The following is an 18,361-nucleotide window of genomic DNA, read 5'->3' on the forward strand; positions in this document are numbered from 1 at the left end:
TGTTTGTGAGTGATCGCCGGGCTTCCTGTGGATTTGTTTTTATCGATGACAGATGGTAGCCACCAAAGTGAAAACAAAATGGCGGCCTTCATCACAAGCGAAAGGGCCGATCGATACAAGACGAAAATTGCTTCTGTTTGTAGTACTATATCACATTTGTAGCTAGTCTATCGGCAGGAGGGAGTGTTTTTATCTAACGATGCTTTCATTGGACGAGTTTGAGGTCAGTCTTGCCCATTTTCAAACTACTTTACACTTTAAAATGTTTGTCTCTCCGGGATCCATGCAAGGCCATGCAAGCGCAATTCGCAGAATATAAATAAAATGCAATCTCTTGTTGTGTTACTTATCCAAATATTTGTATTATCGGCTGATATTAAATAACTTATTTCAATTTTGTATTGAGCTCCTTGTTCTCCCAATTATTGTACAATTAACTTACAACTCAGCTATAAATTACAACGACTCCTACACCTTCGCATTGTTTCTACGCTCGTAGCTTGATTGAACAACTTATCTATTTTGTTTTGGGTATAATGTATAATCGGTGATAAGTGTATCTGTAAATCCCTGGTTATATTCACCCGAGAAAAATATGAAAAAAGTAGATGTTATGCTTGTGGAAAATGACAAAGCACAATTGTTCTAAAAGAGCTTAACACCTTAATTTATTAAAGAATGATTTGGCTCAATTGCAAAACTACATTTTACTGTGTACAGACTCAAAAGGCATGTTGGTTTAAACCATTGAAAGAAAAGGCGTGAGAAATTAACTTCAGCAGACAAAAGTGCAAGTACCAATAACCATTCACCATTTTCCAGGAACCATTTGACAGCTATGAGTATGTTGAGCGTTTAGCAAGTACGGTGGCAGGTGGAGGGAGCAAAGGTGGACCAGATACCTTCAATCCCAGGAAGCTCTCCTGTGCATTTGAGAAAACAATTCAAGATTTACGTGCCCTTGATGAGAAATTACAGGGGCGCATTAATAAGCTGGAGGAGCTGTGTATCAAAGAGCAGCAAGAACACCGACAGAAGGCGACAGACCTCCAGTCTACATACAAGGTTACACTCTTCTGTTTAGTTGTTGTTTTTTATTGAAAAATTGTTTTTTTTTATTAATGGGGGAGAACTTAGTGTCATCATTTCCTTGGTATGTGGATGAATTCATTGTACAATGGTATACAAAATTCCTGCAGTAATTTTTCTTGAATTTTTGTGCAGTTTCCTTGGCAAATATTTTGCATGTCTTTTGGCTTTTTGATGACATTGATATGTGACATATCACAAAGCTTAAATCTCTTGAATTACCTACAAATTTGCACATCAACATAGCATGCAAACAATTTTAAAATTGTTTAAAAACTATATGATCACTACGACAGTGTTTGTGAAATTAAATTACTCAAAAATTCATATTATTGTCATTTTATAATACATGCAGGTAGCATTTGGTTTGTTCCAAGAGTTGGATGACCGTATCAACTATGTTGCCACAAAAGTTGTTCACCTGGGTGACCAGCTTGAGGGGATCAACGCCCCACGCTCCAGAGCACTAGAGGCTCAGGAACTCATGAAGTACTTTAAGGAGTTCTCCAGCCAGGATGAGTTGACGTCGAAAGTCTTCTCTGACCCTGACCAGGTATGGAGTGATCTCAAGTCTTCTGCACTCCTTCAGCATTTTACCTTTGAATTGTAATAGAGTAAAACAAAATATGTTTGGTACATATGTATCAGATTCATGAAGCTGCCAATATTATCCAGAAGTTGTCTTTAATTGCACAAGAGCTTCCATCTGAGAGGTAATCAACATTCAATATTATTTATGCCATATTTGTGGATGACGTGGACACATACAGTACATACTTCGAAGCTGTTTATTGTAATTTGCAATTATTTTTTTTAATTGCTTATTCAAAGAGATTAATGATAATGGTTTAGATCAGCATTTGTGCTACTTGTTTTTATTTTTCATGATTTTATTTTGTAAAGTTCTCATTTTCCTGGCAAAATACTGTACAATTACTCCTAAAATTATATATTGTGTGCTACCCAGATTTGAGGATGTTAAAGAAAGAATACAAGGTTTGTAATGCTTTGTTATGTCATCCCAATTGTAAAACATAACTTAAATGACAGTGCAATGTTTATAAACACTGATTATTTACTAATCTTCTAGGTAATGATTATTCGCATAAGAAGGAAAGTGGTAGTGGACAATGTAATGTAAAAGAAAAGCAGTGAAGGGATTCATTTTTTGAAATCACTTTTGAAGATTGTTTCAATAGAACACAAAGAAAGTCAAATTAAGAGTAAAATGTATGTGAGAAAATTAAAAAATGCTTTGTTCTCAACCATAACGGCTGCTACATTTGAACGTAAGCATTCACAAATACTATAAGACAAATATGATTGAAATATCTTATATAAAGATGTGTTTGTCGATATTGCCTTTTGCTTTTTTTTTGTAGCCAAAACGCTACTTGAAATGGAGTCAGGCTTTCAAATGCCTCTCAGCTTTTAAAACAGTTTTGATGCTTCTTTGTGGGTGGGATTGATGAGTATTATGATGGTGACTATTTGTAGATCGCTATAATCAAGTCGAAGGTGACCTGATCAGCCAGTTCAAACATGCACATCACTGTGGTGATACAGACAAGATGAAGGCGTGCGCAGAGACACTCGTACCATTCAAGGTGTTAAAAAATGGCTAATTTGCTTTGTCATTATACCATTTTAAATCTTCTTTTAGCTTATGCTTAGGATTTCAGCTTGACAAACTGCATTGAGCTTAAACATTGAAAAGCTTTAAATTTTGAATTAGCCCACTCTCCCCTGATGCATTGAAATAAATGCCCCCTACAAATAAGCACCCCCCCCCAAAAAAAAAAAAAAAAAAAAAAGGATGACTTAACACAAGGTTTTCAGCACCCACAAGTTACTCAACTTGTTATTGATCTAGGAAATATGATATATTTTTCTTCAGGGCTACTCGCAGTGCGTGGATATTTTCATTGAGCAGTGTCAAAAGGTATGGGACTACATTATCAAATCAACAACAGGGAAATGAATTAAAGGCATGTTAACCTTTAGTCATAAGTTTCTTATTTATGTTTATTATTAGAGTGGGATTGGAAAAGTTTGTTTTGAAACTACCTATCCCTTTGCTTGCTATCCCTTTGTTTGCTATCCCTTTGCTTCCTATCCCTTTCCTTTCTATCCCTTTGCTTGCTATCCCTTCCCTTCCTATCCCTTTGCTTGCTATCTCTTTCACTCTTTCTGTTTCCTTGCTTTCCCTTTCTCTCCTATCCCTTTGCTTGCTACCCTTTCCTTCCTATCCCTTTGCTTGCTATCCCTTTTCTTCCTATCCCTTTGCTTGCTATTCCTTTCCTTCCTATCTCTTTGCTTGTTATCCCTTTCTCTCCTATTCCTTAACTTCCTATGTGTCATTCCATGTCCTTTCTAAGAGGAAATGGTTAATTGAAGTGTTGATTATGGAAATAACAATATAATGCTCCTTCTACGCTATTTTTGCGCTACTCAACTTGTCATCAATTTTGATAAATCAAGGTGTGTATTGCAAATAAATAATAAAATAAAAAACACTGCTAAAACCAAAATATCAAATAAGATTCATATAAGGCTGGAGGACTGCTTATGTAGAATGTGACCCCCAAATGCACCTCATTTACATCAAAATATACATGGTTTATAATGCTTCTATAATTTCACTTCAGGGTCAATTTCTCTCTGCTGACGTGTTCAAAGATGTTGGCCTAGTGTGTGAAAATGTGCACAGCCTGGTGAAGGATGTGTTTGGCTCAAATGCTGAGATAGTCATGGGCAAATTTGTGCAGAATCTTCACGATGGTGTCCTGCAGGTATAGTTGCCAGTCCTGAAAAAAACACCTTTTTATTTTAAAATGGCAGCTTTTTACCGGCAAGCCGTCACATTTTGGCAAATGCTAAGAAAATTAGCGCAAAGCTAAGGCTATAACTCCCTCTTTATCAAACAAATCTGTCGTCTTTTGTACAGTATGGTTTCAATGCTGTTCAATTAGCCAAAACAGCCACTGAAGTCAGCCTTTCGTACCTTTATTTGAATGATTCATTGCCATGATTTGTGCTTAGCAGTTGTGTTTGTTTTTGCCAGAGCACACGCACATGCATATGTTATTCAACACTGTCCATATAGTCTAGTTTGTCTAAGGGAGTATTCATAAAATACCCTTGGAGGGGGGGGAGGGAAAAGTTTGACACCTTAAATTCAGAGCCCACCTTCAGTGTTCACATTTTTTGGTGCCCCTTAATAAAAAAAACAGGATTCTAGTAGAACTCATAAAAAAAACATTACCACGTCTTAGAGGGCCCATTTTTTTAGAGAATCTCTCTTAGAGTTGTTAAAATTTTTTAAAGCACCTCAACCCTAATATCTTCCCTCCCTCCCCCTGGGTATTCAATGAACACTCCCTCATACACAGGCTTGGTGATGGTTCTGGTTATATTGATAAGTGGTACTTTTATTTTACTTTCAGAAACATGTGCAAAGCAAGCTCCTTAACTTTGGATTTGATAAAGAGCAGTCTCTAAAGAACTTGTTTACTCTTTATGGCAAGTAAGTGTAGCATGGCAAAACATAAGCGAGATAGAGGATAGAACATTGGGCTTGTGGTACAATATAGCTATGTTTTAAGCTGAATAGCATTGTGTGGTCAACCAGGACCTCCAAATAATGGATCTCCTTTCTGTGGCCAGATTTTCAATAGCAGAAAAGTGTAAGAGAGCATAGTCAGGACAAGTAAAAATTCTGGTGACTTTCATATACTAAAGACAATCATTTTGGGAGCCCAATGGTGAGACCCGTACCCATTCCTTGCTTTTACCTAAATAGTAAGAAATTCAAGAGGGGTGTATATTGGATATGGCATTGTTGGCTGTGTTTTTAGTGTTCTCTTGCTTCTTGCATTGCATAATTGTCTGTGGTATCTTTTTCCAGAGCCAAGGAGACAAGTAAGCAGCTATCAGAATATAAAATGGGATCTGATTCTAACTTCCTGGAGAGGTTGAGAAAAAATCTTTTCAATGAGTATCTGTCCAAGTACATAAGGTATGTTCACTTGAAAGCAGGCTTTATGGCAAAATAGCTTGAAATTCTGTGTATACTGTTCCCTCTATACTGTTAATGGAACTCACTAAAGCATGAAAATAAGACCTTGGAAACTTGGGATCAATTTTCAAATCTCACAAATAGGCTGTGAAAGAACTATTTTAATTTTTGCTGTTATTTGGCAGTTTTTAAACCTAAGTGGTGGTGCTTTCCACATCTTAGAACATATCAAATGTTTCCCTAAAGGTTTGGTGCTTTCAACGTGTTAGATTATATCAAATGATTCCCTAAAAGTTTGGTGCTTTCCACGTGTCAGAATATATCAAATGTTTCCCTAAAAGTTTGGTGCTTTCCACATTGTTAGATTATATCAAATGTTCCCCTAAAAGGGTAGTGATTTTCATGGATGCCATCAATCTCATTTGTTTTTGCTTCCATTAGCCATGAGCTTGAATACCTCCATGAAAAATCAACCCTGATTCTTGAGCGGTACTACAATAAGATTGGTCACCAGAAGAGAGAACGCCCTTTTGCTGGGACAGGGTAAGTTTGGCCCAATTTTCATATCTGTCCATATTTCTTACCTTTATTTGTCCAGCCTTTATTTGCCTTTCCATACATCCCTTAGCTGTTTGAATGTCTGTCCCTTATCTGTCTGTATTTTTGGCCTTTATCTATTGTATGTCAATTCTTTGTGTCCATATTTCCATCCCTTTTTTGTCTGTTTGTGTTGCCTTTATTTGTCCATATTTCCGTCCTGTATGTGTTGTGTCTATCTGTCTGTATCTGTGGTCTCTATCTGTCTGTATATGAGACCTCTGTCTGTATCTGTGGCCTCTATCTGTCTAGTGTATGAAACCGTCTGTATATGTGACCTCTGTCTGTATATGTGGCCTCTGTCTGTGTATGTGGCCTCTATCTGTCTGTGTATGTGGCCTCTATCTGTCTGTATATGTGGCCTCTATCTGTCTGTATATGTGGCCTCTATCTGTCTGTGTATGTGGCCTCTATCTGTCTGTGTATGTGGCCTCTATCTGTCTGTATAATGTGGCCTCTATCTGTCTGTATATGTGGCCTCTATCTGTCTGTATATGTGGCCTCTATCTGTCTGTGTATGTGGCCTCTATCTGTCTGTATAATGTGGCCTCTATCTGTCTGTATATGTGGCCTCTATCTGTCTGTGTATGTGGCCTCTATCTGTCTGTATATGTGGCCTCTATCTGTCTGTTGATTGTGGCCTCTATCTGTCTGTTGATTGTGGTCTCTATCTGACTGTTGATTGTGGCCTCTATCTGTCTGTATATGTGGCCTCTAACTGTCTTTATATGCGGCCTCTATCTGTCTGTATGTATTGTGTCTATCTGTCTGTATATGTGGCCTTTATCTGTCTGTATGTGTTATCTGTTCACATATTGTGCGTTTATCTGTCTGTCTGTATATCATTTTCCCCCCTACTAAATCCTACTAGAGGCAATTTATGCTCAGGCTTGTAGTAGAATCCTGAGAGGTCTGCTTAGCATTTGTCACTGTTTTAACTGTTTGATAGTAAAAGAAACTCATGACAGAAAGAGACAATTGCTCCACACATTCTTTCTCATTCCTCAATTAAAGATGTTGTCCTACATTTATGTCAAATTTAATTAGACCTAGACCAAATATCATTTCATTATCCATAATCAATACATAAACATATTAATATGTAATTTATCATGAATATCCTTTCATTGCCGTCTTTTTGTTAGATTGCTTACTCAAGAACTGCAGAAGAGGATCCCAGGCCGCCTGGCTGCACCTACAGAGATCAGCAAGGAGACATACCTCTCTCAGGATGTTGCTGTCAACCTTCTGCAGGAGAACAAAGTGGCCCTAAAAAGATGTGAAATGGTGAGATACTGCTAGAATTGGCTGCTGACAGTGATAATGATGTTTATAGTGACGCTAGTAGGGGTGGTGAAGATGATAATGATGTTTATAGTGGCGCTAGTAGGGGTGGTGAAGATGATAAGATGTTTATAGTGGCGCTAGTAGGGGTGGTGAAGATGATAAGATGTTTATAGTGGCGCTAGTAGGGGTGGTGAAGATGATAATGATGTTTATAGTGGCGCTAGTAGGGGTGGTGAAGATGATAAGATGTTGATAGTGGCGCTAGTAGGGGTGGTGAAGATGATAAGATGTTTATAGTGGTGACAGTAGGGGTGGTAAAGATGATAATAATGTTGATAGTGGTGACAGTAGGGGTGGTAAAGATGATAATGATGTTGATAGTGGTGACAGTAGGGGTGGTGAAGATGATAAGATGTTGATAGTGGTGACAGTAGGGGTGGTGAAGATGATAAGATGTTGATAGTGGTTTCAGTAGGGGTGGTAAAGATGATAATGATGTTGATAGTGGTGACAGTAGGGGTGGTGAAGATGATAATGATCGTGGTGTCAATAGGGTGGGGTGTCAAGATGATGTTAATAGTGGTGTCAAATGGCATGTTGAAGATGGTAATGATGTTGGATGGTGTCAAAAGGGGTGGGGGATGGGGCAGAGATGATGATTTTGATAGTTGCCTCAATTGGGGTGTTGAAGGTGATAATAATGTTGATAGTGTTGCCAATAGGGGGTGGTAAAGATAGTTATGTCGATAATGGTGTCAATAGTGGTGATAAAGTGATAATGTTGATAATGGTGTCAATAGACAATGGTGGTGATAAAGTGGTAATGATGTTGATAATGGTGTCAATAGTGGTTAAGTTGATAATGATTTTGATAGTGTTGTTTATAGGGCAGGGTAAGATAATGATGTTGGTAGTGGTGTCAATAGTGGTAATGACAATTTAAATGGTGCTGATAATGGTTTCAATAGTGGTGGTTAAGATGATAATCTTAATGGATGGTATTAATGATAAAGCTAAGAGAAATGACAGTGATGATGTCAAAGCTGAAGTAAGTACAACAATAAAAATGAAAGAAGGAGAAAATGGGAAGACGAAAATCTTATGATAATTGATAAGAATGTATATTTCACGAGAAATGACAGTGATGATGTCAAAGCTGAGGAAAGCACAACAATAAAAGTGAAAGAAAGAGAAAATGGGAAGAAGAAAATATTAGGATAATTGATAAGAGTGTATATTTCACTCACAAGGAATAACATGCTGTTTGCATTGCAGTTGTCAAGTGCATCTGAGATGGCATCCAATGCATTTGCCATTTACCAGAAGCTACTAGATCATCTATGTGCTGAACATATTGACTACGCCCTAGACATGGCAATACACAGTAAGTACTCTATACCAGCTATCTGTAGTCTTGTACCATAGCCCCAGACATGGCAATGCACAGTAAGTACTCTATACCAGCTATCTGTATTCTTGTACCATAGCCCTAGACATGGCAATACACAGTAAGTACTCTATACCCGCTATCTGTAGTCTTGTACCATAGCCCCAGACATGGCAATACACAGTAAGTACTCTATACCAGCTATCTGTATTCTTGTACCATAGCCCTAGACATGGCAATACACAGTAAGTACTCTATACCAGCTATCTGTAGTCTTGTACCGTAGCCCCAGACATGGCAATACACAGTAAGTACTATATACCAGCTATCTGTTATCATACCATAGCCCTAGACATGGCAATACACAGTAAGTACTCTATACCAGCTATCTGTATTCTTGTACCGTAGCCCTAGACATGGCAATACACAGTAAGTACTCTATACCCGCTATCTGTTATCATACCATAGCCCTAGACATGGCAATACACAGTAAGTACTCTATACCAGCTATCTGTAATCTTGAACCATAGCCCTAGACATGGCAATACACAGTAAGTACTCTATACCAGCTATCTGTATTCTTGTACCGTAGCCCTAGATATGGCAATACACAGTAAGTACTCTATATCAGCTATCTGTAATCTTGAACCATAGCCCTAGACATGGCAATACACAGTAAGTACTCTATACCAGCTATCTGTAATCTTGAACCATAGCCCTAGACATGGCAATACACAGTAAGTACTCTATACCAGCTATCTGTAGTCTTGTACCATAGCCCTAGATATGGCAATACACAGTAAGTACTCTATATCAGCTATCTGTAATCTTGAACCATAGCCCTAGACATGGCAATACACAGTAAGTACTCTATACCAGCTATCTGTATTCTTGTACCGTAGCCCCAGACATGGCAATACACAGTAAGTACTATATACCAGCTATCTGTTATCATACCATAGCCCTAGACATGGCAATACACAGTAAGTACTCTATACCAGCTATCTGTAGTCTTGTACCGTAGCCCCAGACATGGCAATACACAGTAAGTACTATATACCAGCTATCTGTAGTATTGTACCATAGCCCCAGACATGGCAATACACAGTAAGTACTATATACCAGCTATCTGTAGTATTGTACCATAGCCCCAGACATGGCAATACACAGTAAGTACTCTATACCAGCTATCTGTTATCATACCATAGCCCCAAACATGGCAATACACAGTAAGTACTCTATACCAGCTATCTGTAGTCTTGTACCATAGCCCCAGACATGGCAATGCACAGTAAGTACTCTATACCAGCTATCTGTATTCTTGTACCATAGCCCTAGACATGGCAATACACAGTAAGTACTCTATACCCGCTATCTGTAGTCTTGTACCATAGCCCCAGACATGGCAATACACAGTAAGTACTCTATATCAGCTATCTGTTATCATACCATAGCCCTAGACATGGCAATACACAGTAAGTACTCTATATCAGCTATCTGTAATCTTGAACCATAGCCCTAGACATGGCAATACACAGTAAGTACTCTATACCAGCTATCTGTAGTCTTGTACCGTAGCCCCAGACATGGCAATACACAGTAAGTACTATATACCAGCTATCTGTAGTATTGTACCATAGCCCCAGACATGGCAATACACAGTAAGTACTATATACCAGCTATCTGTAGTATTGTACCATAGCCCCAGACATGGCAATACACAGTAAGTACTCTATACCAGCTATCTGTAGTCTTGTACCATAGCCCCAGACATGGCAATACACAGTAAGTACTATATACCAGCTATCTGTAGTATTGTACCATATAGCCCTAAACATAGCAATACACAGTAAGTACTCTATACCAGCTATCTGGTCTTGTGCCATAGTTCCAGACATGGCAACACACAGTAAGTACTCTATACCAGCTATTTAAAGTGTTACACCATAGCCCTTTTGGGGGAGGGGAGGGGGCAACCCACCCTTCTGTTTCCATTTGGAAATATAAAAATTATGTTGTTTAGCTAAAATTTGCCCATTTACCTCTTGAAAATGTTTTACGTATTGCTCCCTATCTTATTCCTAGTTACCCGGTATACCTTTTTTGCCATAGACTTACCGCCTGCAGATCCTAGATCGCCAGTTGAAACAGTATTCTTTGATGTTGTGGATCAAGCCAATGCTATCTTCCATCTACTGGAAAAGCACTTCACTGATGCAATTATACGCTTGGTCGGGTAAGCAGGAAAGGGGACTAATTTGATTACTTTGTATGTGGTTCAGGCCAAAATGTAAAGAAAGGTCTAAAGAGTGTGTGGCAATATACAGAGAGATACATGTAAGAAACATACATGTAGCTACATCTAAATTTATTTCCAGGTCTAGTAATAAAAAGGGATTTAAAGCGTTAATAACATCTGGAATGTAACTTGATAGCTATAACTGTATTTTCGAGTAATATTATTTTAAATAGTACTTATTGATTTGTTAACCTTTTTGTATTATTAGATCCAGCGGTTGAAGTTTAGTTCTTACTACTGTATATTATAACGTTTTTTTAGTATGGTCATTGACAATAAATTAATAGGTTGTACTAGCCTAGTCAACTCTGACTTCTTGCATAGACATTATATAGAAAGGTTAATATTTGTTAGTTTTTTGTTAGTGGTAATTGTCATTGCTAAGGCAAAGTTACCATAATAGGTTTTACTTTATCTTCCCCCAAAATCGGTAAATTCTAGACAAATGGAAGTGACTAATAAACCTAATATAATTGTTCATCCAGCCAAAAAATTTCATTTTGTTTCCAATTTCAGCGGTAATTTCAATTAAAAAAATCAGTCAAATCTAAGATAACGAAACCTTACAATTTGGAATTTCTTGTTGTTTAATACAATAACAACTGGTTGACTGGGTTTTTTTTTCCTATTCAGCTCCACGCCAGTTTATGCAGAGTGTGTGCGCAAGAAGAAAGAGGGCATGGAGATGATGGAGACTAAGCTTGACAGTGGTCTGGACAGGTGAAAGCATTTGTCATTTAGATAAATAGAGGGTAGAGAGAATGGGATGACCAGTGTAGCAAGCACAAAATGAGAATAACATGACCTGTGTAGCAAGCGCAAAGGGTAGAAAGAATGAGGCGACCCTTTGTAGCAAGCGCAAAGGGTAGAGAAAATGGGGTTGTAAGGGCTAACCCAACGTTCTTTCTTTTTATAGAGTCCTGACGTCACTGGTAGGGTGGATCCGTTATATTCTGAACACAGAGCAGAAGAAGACCGACTTCAAGCCGGAATACACACCGGACGATAACTGGACAGGACTTGATCTTTTCAGCTGCACTTCGGTAATTTATCTTTTCTTCAATAATGCTAAGTCTTTTACTATAAGACAGTCTAGTAATTCTTAAACTCTAGTGCTACTCCCTGATTGATCCGCAAACCTAGCGTTATGGCTACCAATTCGAGAGGGAATAGAATATTTTCAATAAATATAGCCAAAGTGTCATTGAGAGAAATAGCGTTTTTTCACTTCTGTTTTGTTTTGTCAGTCCTCGGCTGTGCCTCCCTTATTAATGCTGGACAATGTTGACATTGTTTATGCCTGTTTGCGAGATGTCCAAAAAGCTTGCAGTTCATGGGTTTTGTGTGAGACGTCTCCTGATTAAGAAAGCTGAGAGCTGCCCCCACTCACACATGTCCGCGTCTCGTGACTGTCACGTCTCGCGCTTTGTGGCTCCAGTTTCTCTTTTATGCCTTGTGCACACTAGTGACATAACGACATAGGCGCGCGCAGTCTTATGTTCCTATGTTAAGGTTGGTTCTCACTAGGACGCAAGCGCAAGCGTAAGCGCAAACGGAAGCGGAACACAAGTGAGAATCGGTCAAAGACAAGCGTAAGCGCAAGAAAATCAAGCAGTTGCGTTCTCTTGCGCTTATGTTCTAGTGAGAATCGGAAAACTACTTGCGTTCCGCTTGCGCTTACGTCCAAGTGAGAACCAACCTTAAGCCCGACATAACGACATGGGCATAATGACAAAAAAGAAAAAAACATGCTTTTTTTATCCCCTTTAACAGTGCGCGCGCCTATGCCGTTATGTCACTATTGTGCACCAGGCATTAGAGACCAATCAGCTAGGGTGCTCAGCTCTTAGTGATAGTAGTAATATTAGCTTTATTTCAAGAGGGTAACAATTATTTTGACGAACGAAGGGGGCGAAATTCTCAACTCAAGCACTATTTGTTTGGACGACTGTAAATCTGCAAACTTTGTCTCACGAACTCACCGAAACTCTCCCACTTGCAGCTTGCCCACACACCGAAATGCCAATCAACAGTTCATATCGTTAAAGCGTCATGCGTAGTTAGCACCTGCCAGCATGTTCAATGCCTCTAATATTCTTCTTTGTTCTCAGGCTTGTTCAAAGAGTTGCCAGTTCATCCGTGCGCAGCTTGAGAGAATACGCGATGCTTTAGATGGCAAGAATCTCGAGTCTGTGCTCACTGAGTTCGGCACAAGAATACATCGATTACTTTTTGAGCATCTCCAGCAGTACACTTATAGCTATGATGGTAAGGGGGCTAAGGGCTAGTTTATACGCCTTTAGTTTCATGCACCGGTCGAAATACGGATGCATGGAAATGGAGGTGAAACGATTGTTTATTTTCAAGCAATTGCATTTACAATGGTTTATAAAAGAACAGTGTCTGTACTTTGCCTTTATGTGCCTTATACTTCAAATACTGTTACGCATCAAGACACGATCGAACCTTTTCCATATAAGGTTGCACTTGGAGAATCCATGTGTCGCAACTTTCAGTGCTTTATGAGTAGCAAATGCATAAGCAAATCAGAGTAAAAAATAAAACAGTTTACAAAGCTGCTTAGCAGCCGCTTTTAGTGTCACACACACCTAGCCTTCCCCGCAAGCTGTGGCATAGTTGATTATGTGCCAGGAATTTTCACATGTTATTCAGAGACCAGGATTCAGGCATTTATGCGTTACCCATGATCCACTGCGAGTCACGAAACAAGGATTCTCGAAGGCAAACACGTTTATACTGGTTATACTGGTATATACACTGTTGATGGTCTTTTCGTGTTTTAGGTGGAATGCGTGCTATTTGTGACATCAATGAATATCGAAAATGCATGAAGGAGTTTAAGGTTTGATACACTCTAAGGCCAATGCTTTAGTGATTGCACATTATTTTATTATGATGGTCTTTTATTTATTTTATTCATTATTGTTGGTATTCTTCTTCTCTTGATGATGTTCCGCTACTTTGACGCAGACCTCATTCCTATTTGTTTTCCCTTTTAGATCCCATTACTTATATCATTGTTTGAGACACTACATCAATTAGTCAATTTATTGGTGGTGGTGCCGGAGAATTTACGACAAGTTTGCAGCGGAGACCAGCTGGTAAGTACTAGAGCACTCCCTATCAATATTCATAAGCAAGTGATGACAATCGATTAAGGCTCAAAATCTGGGTGAAGGCCCATTGGTTAACCAGACCTGATGTCACTTGATAATCAATTACAAATTGACATTGGAAGTGAATTGAAAGTGAATTTATTCTAATAACGTTTCTTATTCCCCTTCCAGGCGGTCCTTGACAAGTCTGTTCTACAGCAGTTTATTCAGCTACGAGCAGACTACAGAACGTCCAAACTCCAGCGCCTCTTAGTGTAACCTGAATACTAAAATATAAAATCAGTGTTAAGATATATAGTCCTACTGGTTGGTAAATAGACTGGTCTTACAAGGGACCAAATCACCTAACCGTGATACATTGCAAAGGACGAGTAAGCACTGAGGGCAGCGTCGTCGTTTTATGTGCTGCTTTCAACACAGGTAGCCCAGGCAATGGTTTTTAAGCTTGTTCGTAGCTTGGAATCAGCTGTTATTCTGAGATTCTGGATTGAAGTAGCGATTATTTTTCACTACTTAAATCCTCTCGTTTTATCTCTCAGAACTCAAAACTACCGATTTTCCTCTGAGCCGAGTCCAAGCTACGAACAAGCTTCAAAACCATTGCCTGGGCTACCTGTGCTTTCAAATGCAATGCATGCAAATGGAACATGAAGCAATTGCCGCGTTAAAAACGGCGCATGGAAATAAGGGCGTTTGCCCTTTTTGAAATAGATGTATACCTATACACACATTAGCACGTCAGCATTGCAGTGGGCTTTGAAACATCTTAGGACCCAAACAGCCCCAGGCCAATCACGTCGCCTTTTTTGCGCCCATACAATACAGTTATACTAAAAGAATCCATTTCAATCGGCTTATCGAGCAAGTGACTGAGTAGTTTCAATAGAATATCGTTAAAAGGTTCAACTTCAATCGTGGGTGTTTATTTTATAGTTTTCTTGCAAATAAACCAATGTATTTTCAATTGCAAACGATAATGAAGGAGTGGTCCATCGACTTTATTTAAAGCTTTTGCTGTTTGTACACCAGCATTAATTCCATGTCTTGTGGTCCGTAGCAACAATTGGCATTTGACGTGTGGTCCCTTCAAAATAACCCTAAATTTTAAAGGGTTAATTCACTTTTAAATATGTTCTCTTTAAAACTTTGGAAAACTTTTCACACGGCTTTAGCTTGATATGTAGGAAAAATTGATTTGCATTTATAGAAACAACCAAACATGTAAAATAAACATTACATTGTACAATGGAATATACCTGTTGTCAAAATAATGTAGCGTATTCTTTCATTTAGCGTCACCGGGGATTTAGTGGAATACGTTTTGTGGGTTTAAAAGGCAGAGTAAATCGGGTAGCATATTCTTTATTTGTGTTGATTCTCACAATGTCAAATGTAAATGTACCATACAATAAATACATTTTTTTACTATTTTATAAGCATATTGGGATGTTTTCGTCTGCAAATTTGAACGCATAACGAACTTATTAGGATTTGTGTTGCGTAAACAGCCTTGCTACACAATAAATTCATTAAAATTATATTGTACTAATAATTGATAGTCCGCAAACATTAGCCTAGCCAGTGAAATATCAAAGCACTGCCTTATTTCTGGACAATTTCCCAGCATCTTTTAGGACTCTCTGTTTTGTGGGTTGTCTGTTCTTTGGCGTCGGAACAGGATGATGTGTGGCTCTGAAATACAAGAAATTATATTTAAACATACACCCTTTTTTATAAGAAGCTTTTTATAAGAAAGTCCAGCCTGAGATTTCACCAAATTTTAAAGAAAAGCAGAGGCCGGTTAAAAAAAAATATTGCTTTGTTAGTCTGATGCGTTCTAAAATGCAGAATCAAATTGTGTATATTATATAAATATTATATTTATTAATATTTATATTAATATAAATATTATTGCTATTGATCATTTGTGTGATTCTTTTCCTAATAATTCGTTAGATATTATATTTTTATAGCGGAGCTCGGCGCGAAGCGCCGCGTCAGCGGAGCCCTATACCTATGGGTGACGTCACTTGAAGCAAAAATATGATGCCGTTATCAATATATAAAAAAAAATTTATATTTCACGAAGGAAACATCGTATGGCAACCAAACTCGGTAAGTGACAGGTGTCAACGGGGGTGCAACAATATGGTCACGTGTTGTGTGACGTCATCGATGACGTCACTAAAAGCAAAAAAACGTGATAAAAAGCAAAAACATGAAAAAGCATTGTTTCACAACCAAACTTGGTGTCATGTTTGTGTCAAGGGGGGTGCAAAAATATGGTCACGTGTTGTGTGACGTCATCTAAGACGTCACTAGCAAAACTATTCCGATTTCATTAAGAACAAAAAATATCCATATCTCATGTATGACAATATTGGTATGTGTCATGAAGGTGTCAAGTGGGATGCACCAATATAGTCACGTGATTGTGACGTTATCAATGACGTCACTAGAACCAAAAATATGCTAACGTCATCAAAATAAAAACTATACCTATATTTCATTAAAGAAGCATCGTATGACAACCAAACTCGGTAGGTGTCAGGTATGTTTCAAGTGGGGTGCAATGAGATTGTCACTTGACGTCATCGATGACGTCACTAAAAGTAAAACTACCCTGACGCTGAAACATCGTATGACAGCTAAACTTGTTGTGTGTGTGTTATGTGGGGAAAGGGGGTTTAACAAATTGGGCGCGTGATCTGTGAAATCCTTGAAACCGGTCAAAAATAGAAACATAATAATATTTAAAAATTCTTAAATTATTAAGTGAAAATAAAGCAAATATTTGGTCATTTGGAGCTCCGCTTTTAGGCAATGGCTAAATCTATATATTATAATACCTAAATTTAAGAACATCGTTAAGAACATTTCCAGCCTTAAAATGCTCCAATAATAAGAACGGCCCAGCCAACAAAAGAGCATGTTTTTCAGCAAGTCTTAAAATAAAGGGTCGCCAATTTTTGTATGCAGATAATTGTTTTATTTCTAAGTGACGACCGTAGGGATAAGTAATAGATATAAATAGCAGTAATAGATAAATAGCACGTAATTCTAGAAGGAAGGATTTCTTCTTTTGCTTATTTATACTAAGGGAATAGAGTGAACGCCGAACAAATATTGTTTTATGGACAGTAGGTTAAATTTGTTAATTATTTCAGTTATTATTTACAGTTCTTGTGAAATATTAGCCTCGTGTGGTAAGGGTTAGTAAAATGTTCGCAAACGAAAAATAATTGTTACAATTTTGGTTTCAATTTATTATTTATATTTAGTCCAAATATAAAAGTACATTTTAAAGAGTGTGATAAGGAGAGCCGGTCGGGATTAACAGAGAGTCGGTAAATTTGTTAATAATCGTATTTTTACCTGGATGGTGGTGCATATAGTGTTGCCAACCCTGAGATTGCTGGATACCGATTTGCCGCCATTCGCTTTCCGTCATCAACTTTTTTCTCGGTACAAGCTTTGCGATGTCTTTTGGTACCATGACATGCCTTCGGAGAAAGCACAATGCAAAACATATTTAACATGTTAATTTAACATTCTTCAAGTCCATACTTTACAACAAACGAAGGGGCTTGAAAAACACTAGAAATAACTTAAGCTTATAAGTAAAGTCATTGTTGACATTCTAGCGGGATAAAAATGGCGAAGGGAAAATACACTACGAAACCCAAGCAAACGCAAAAACCGTTCACTTCCATAGATAAGATAGAAACATATATTACCTGTACTCATACTGGGAGTCGAAGTACTTCTCGGAGTAGTATATCTGATCAATTGAGGACATGTTGCGAAGAAATGAGAGAGTCCTTCTCGCTCTTTTTTCTATCACTCTCATCGCAAGCCCGCGACGAAGCAGAGCCTGCGTTACAATGCGGTATTCAAATTTCGCGCCACTTCCTAATTCGGCTCCAGTCTTCCAGAGAAGAGAAAAGAGTACACCTTTTTTTTATAAGAACGTCCAGCCTGAGATTACCAAATTTTAAGAACGTGCCGAGGCTCAGATATCAAAAAAATATTGCATTTTTAGTCGTGATGCGTTCCTAAAATGCAGAATCAAATTGTGTTCGTAATAACAACCTTAAATATTACTGCTACTGATCATTAGTGTAATTCTCTTCCTAATAATTCATTGGGTATCGAACGGCCCAGGATCAACTAAAAATTAGACGTTCTTATAAAAAAAGAGTGTAACGCGTGGATATTTTATTTTCTGCGCAATCTGAAAAGATTGTTCTTCGACACCTTGTTTAACAAGGGAGGATCCAGGAGTTCCGAAAAGGGAGGCAAAACAAGTGTTTTAATAAAGAGTGGGGTCGGATTCAATTTTCTTTCCAGGATTTTTTTCATATTTTCTGTTATTTTCAGCCAAATATCTTAAAATAAGAGGCCTGCTCGGCCCGCCCTTAGATCCATGGCCTGATGGATAAAATGTTCAAAAGCAGATGGCTTTCTAGTCATGCGTCATGGGGAAAATTCCGTAATACCCAAATGTATTCTTCTCATAGAATTTCACCAAACCGAATGCACTGCGT

At 38.1% G+C, this 18,361-nt stretch overlaps 2 protein-coding genes across 2 annotated transcripts; one reads left to right on the forward strand and one right to left on the reverse strand.

The window, feature by feature from the left end:
• Positions 1-12: 12 nt before the first annotated feature.
• On the forward strand, positions 13-15,242 carry LOC5505742 (exocyst complex component 5). The gene is made up of 20 exons (XM_048727364.1): positions 13-223; positions 823-1,065; positions 1,445-1,642; positions 1,738-1,802; positions 2,057-2,085; positions 2,587-2,696; positions 2,987-3,031; positions 3,738-3,881; positions 4,536-4,615; positions 4,997-5,107; positions 5,549-5,650; positions 6,850-6,991; positions 8,267-8,375; positions 10,491-10,614; positions 11,311-11,397; positions 11,594-11,720; positions 12,789-12,945; positions 13,482-13,540; positions 13,698-13,799; positions 13,986-15,242. Exons 1-20 carry the CDS (start codon positions 200-202, stop codon positions 14,070-14,072), a joined length of 2,145 nt encoding a protein of 714 aa, XP_048583321.1. The 5' UTR covers positions 13-199; the 3' UTR covers positions 14,073-15,242.
• LOC5505727 (cyclin-dependent kinases regulatory subunit) lies at positions 15,161-17,711 on the reverse strand. The gene is made up of 3 exons (XM_001626452.2): positions 17,552-17,711; positions 17,190-17,317; positions 15,161-15,506 (listed from the first exon to the last, which is right to left on the reverse strand). The coding sequence occupies exons 1-3, from the start codon at positions 17,662-17,664 to the stop codon at positions 15,445-15,447; spliced, it is 303 nt and encodes a 100-aa protein (XP_001626502.2). The 5' UTR covers positions 17,665-17,711; the 3' UTR covers positions 15,161-15,444.
• Positions 17,712-18,361: the final 650 nt, after the last annotated feature.

The sequence above is a fragment of the Nematostella vectensis genome, chromosome 5 (assembly GCF_932526225.1).
Source record: "Nematostella vectensis chromosome 5, jaNemVect1.1, whole genome shotgun sequence".
NCBI classification, from domain to species: Eukaryota; Metazoa; Cnidaria; class Anthozoa; order Actiniaria; family Edwardsiidae; genus Nematostella; species Nematostella vectensis.

What these genes read in the sequence shown, in the direction of transcription:
- LOC5505742 (XM_048727364.1), top strand. Translation starts at nt 200, where the DNA reads ATGCTTTCATTGGACGAGTTTGAG. An exon ending in AATGCATGAAGGAGTTTAAG is followed by an intron (nt 13,541 to 13,697) that starts GTTTGATACACT and finishes TTTCCCTTTTAG; the next exon opens with ATCCCATTACTTATATCATT. An exon ending in TTTGCAGCGGAGACCAGCTG is followed by an intron (nt 13,800 to 13,985) that starts GTAAGTACTAGA and finishes TTCCCCTTCCAG; the next exon opens with GCGGTCCTTGACAAGTCTGT.
- LOC5505727 (XM_001626452.2), bottom strand. Translation starts at nt 17,664, where the DNA reads ATGAGAGTGATAGAAAAAAGAGCGAGAAGGACTCTCTCATTTCTTCGC. An exon ending in GACTCCCAGTATGAGTACAG is followed by an intron (nt 17,318 to 17,551) that starts GTAATATATGTT and finishes CTTTCTCCGAAG; the next exon opens with GCATGTCATGGTACCAAAAG. An exon ending in CTATATGCACCACCATCCAG is followed by an intron (nt 15,507 to 17,189) that starts GTAAAAATACGA and finishes CTTGTATTTCAG; the next exon opens with AGCCACACATCATCCTGTTC.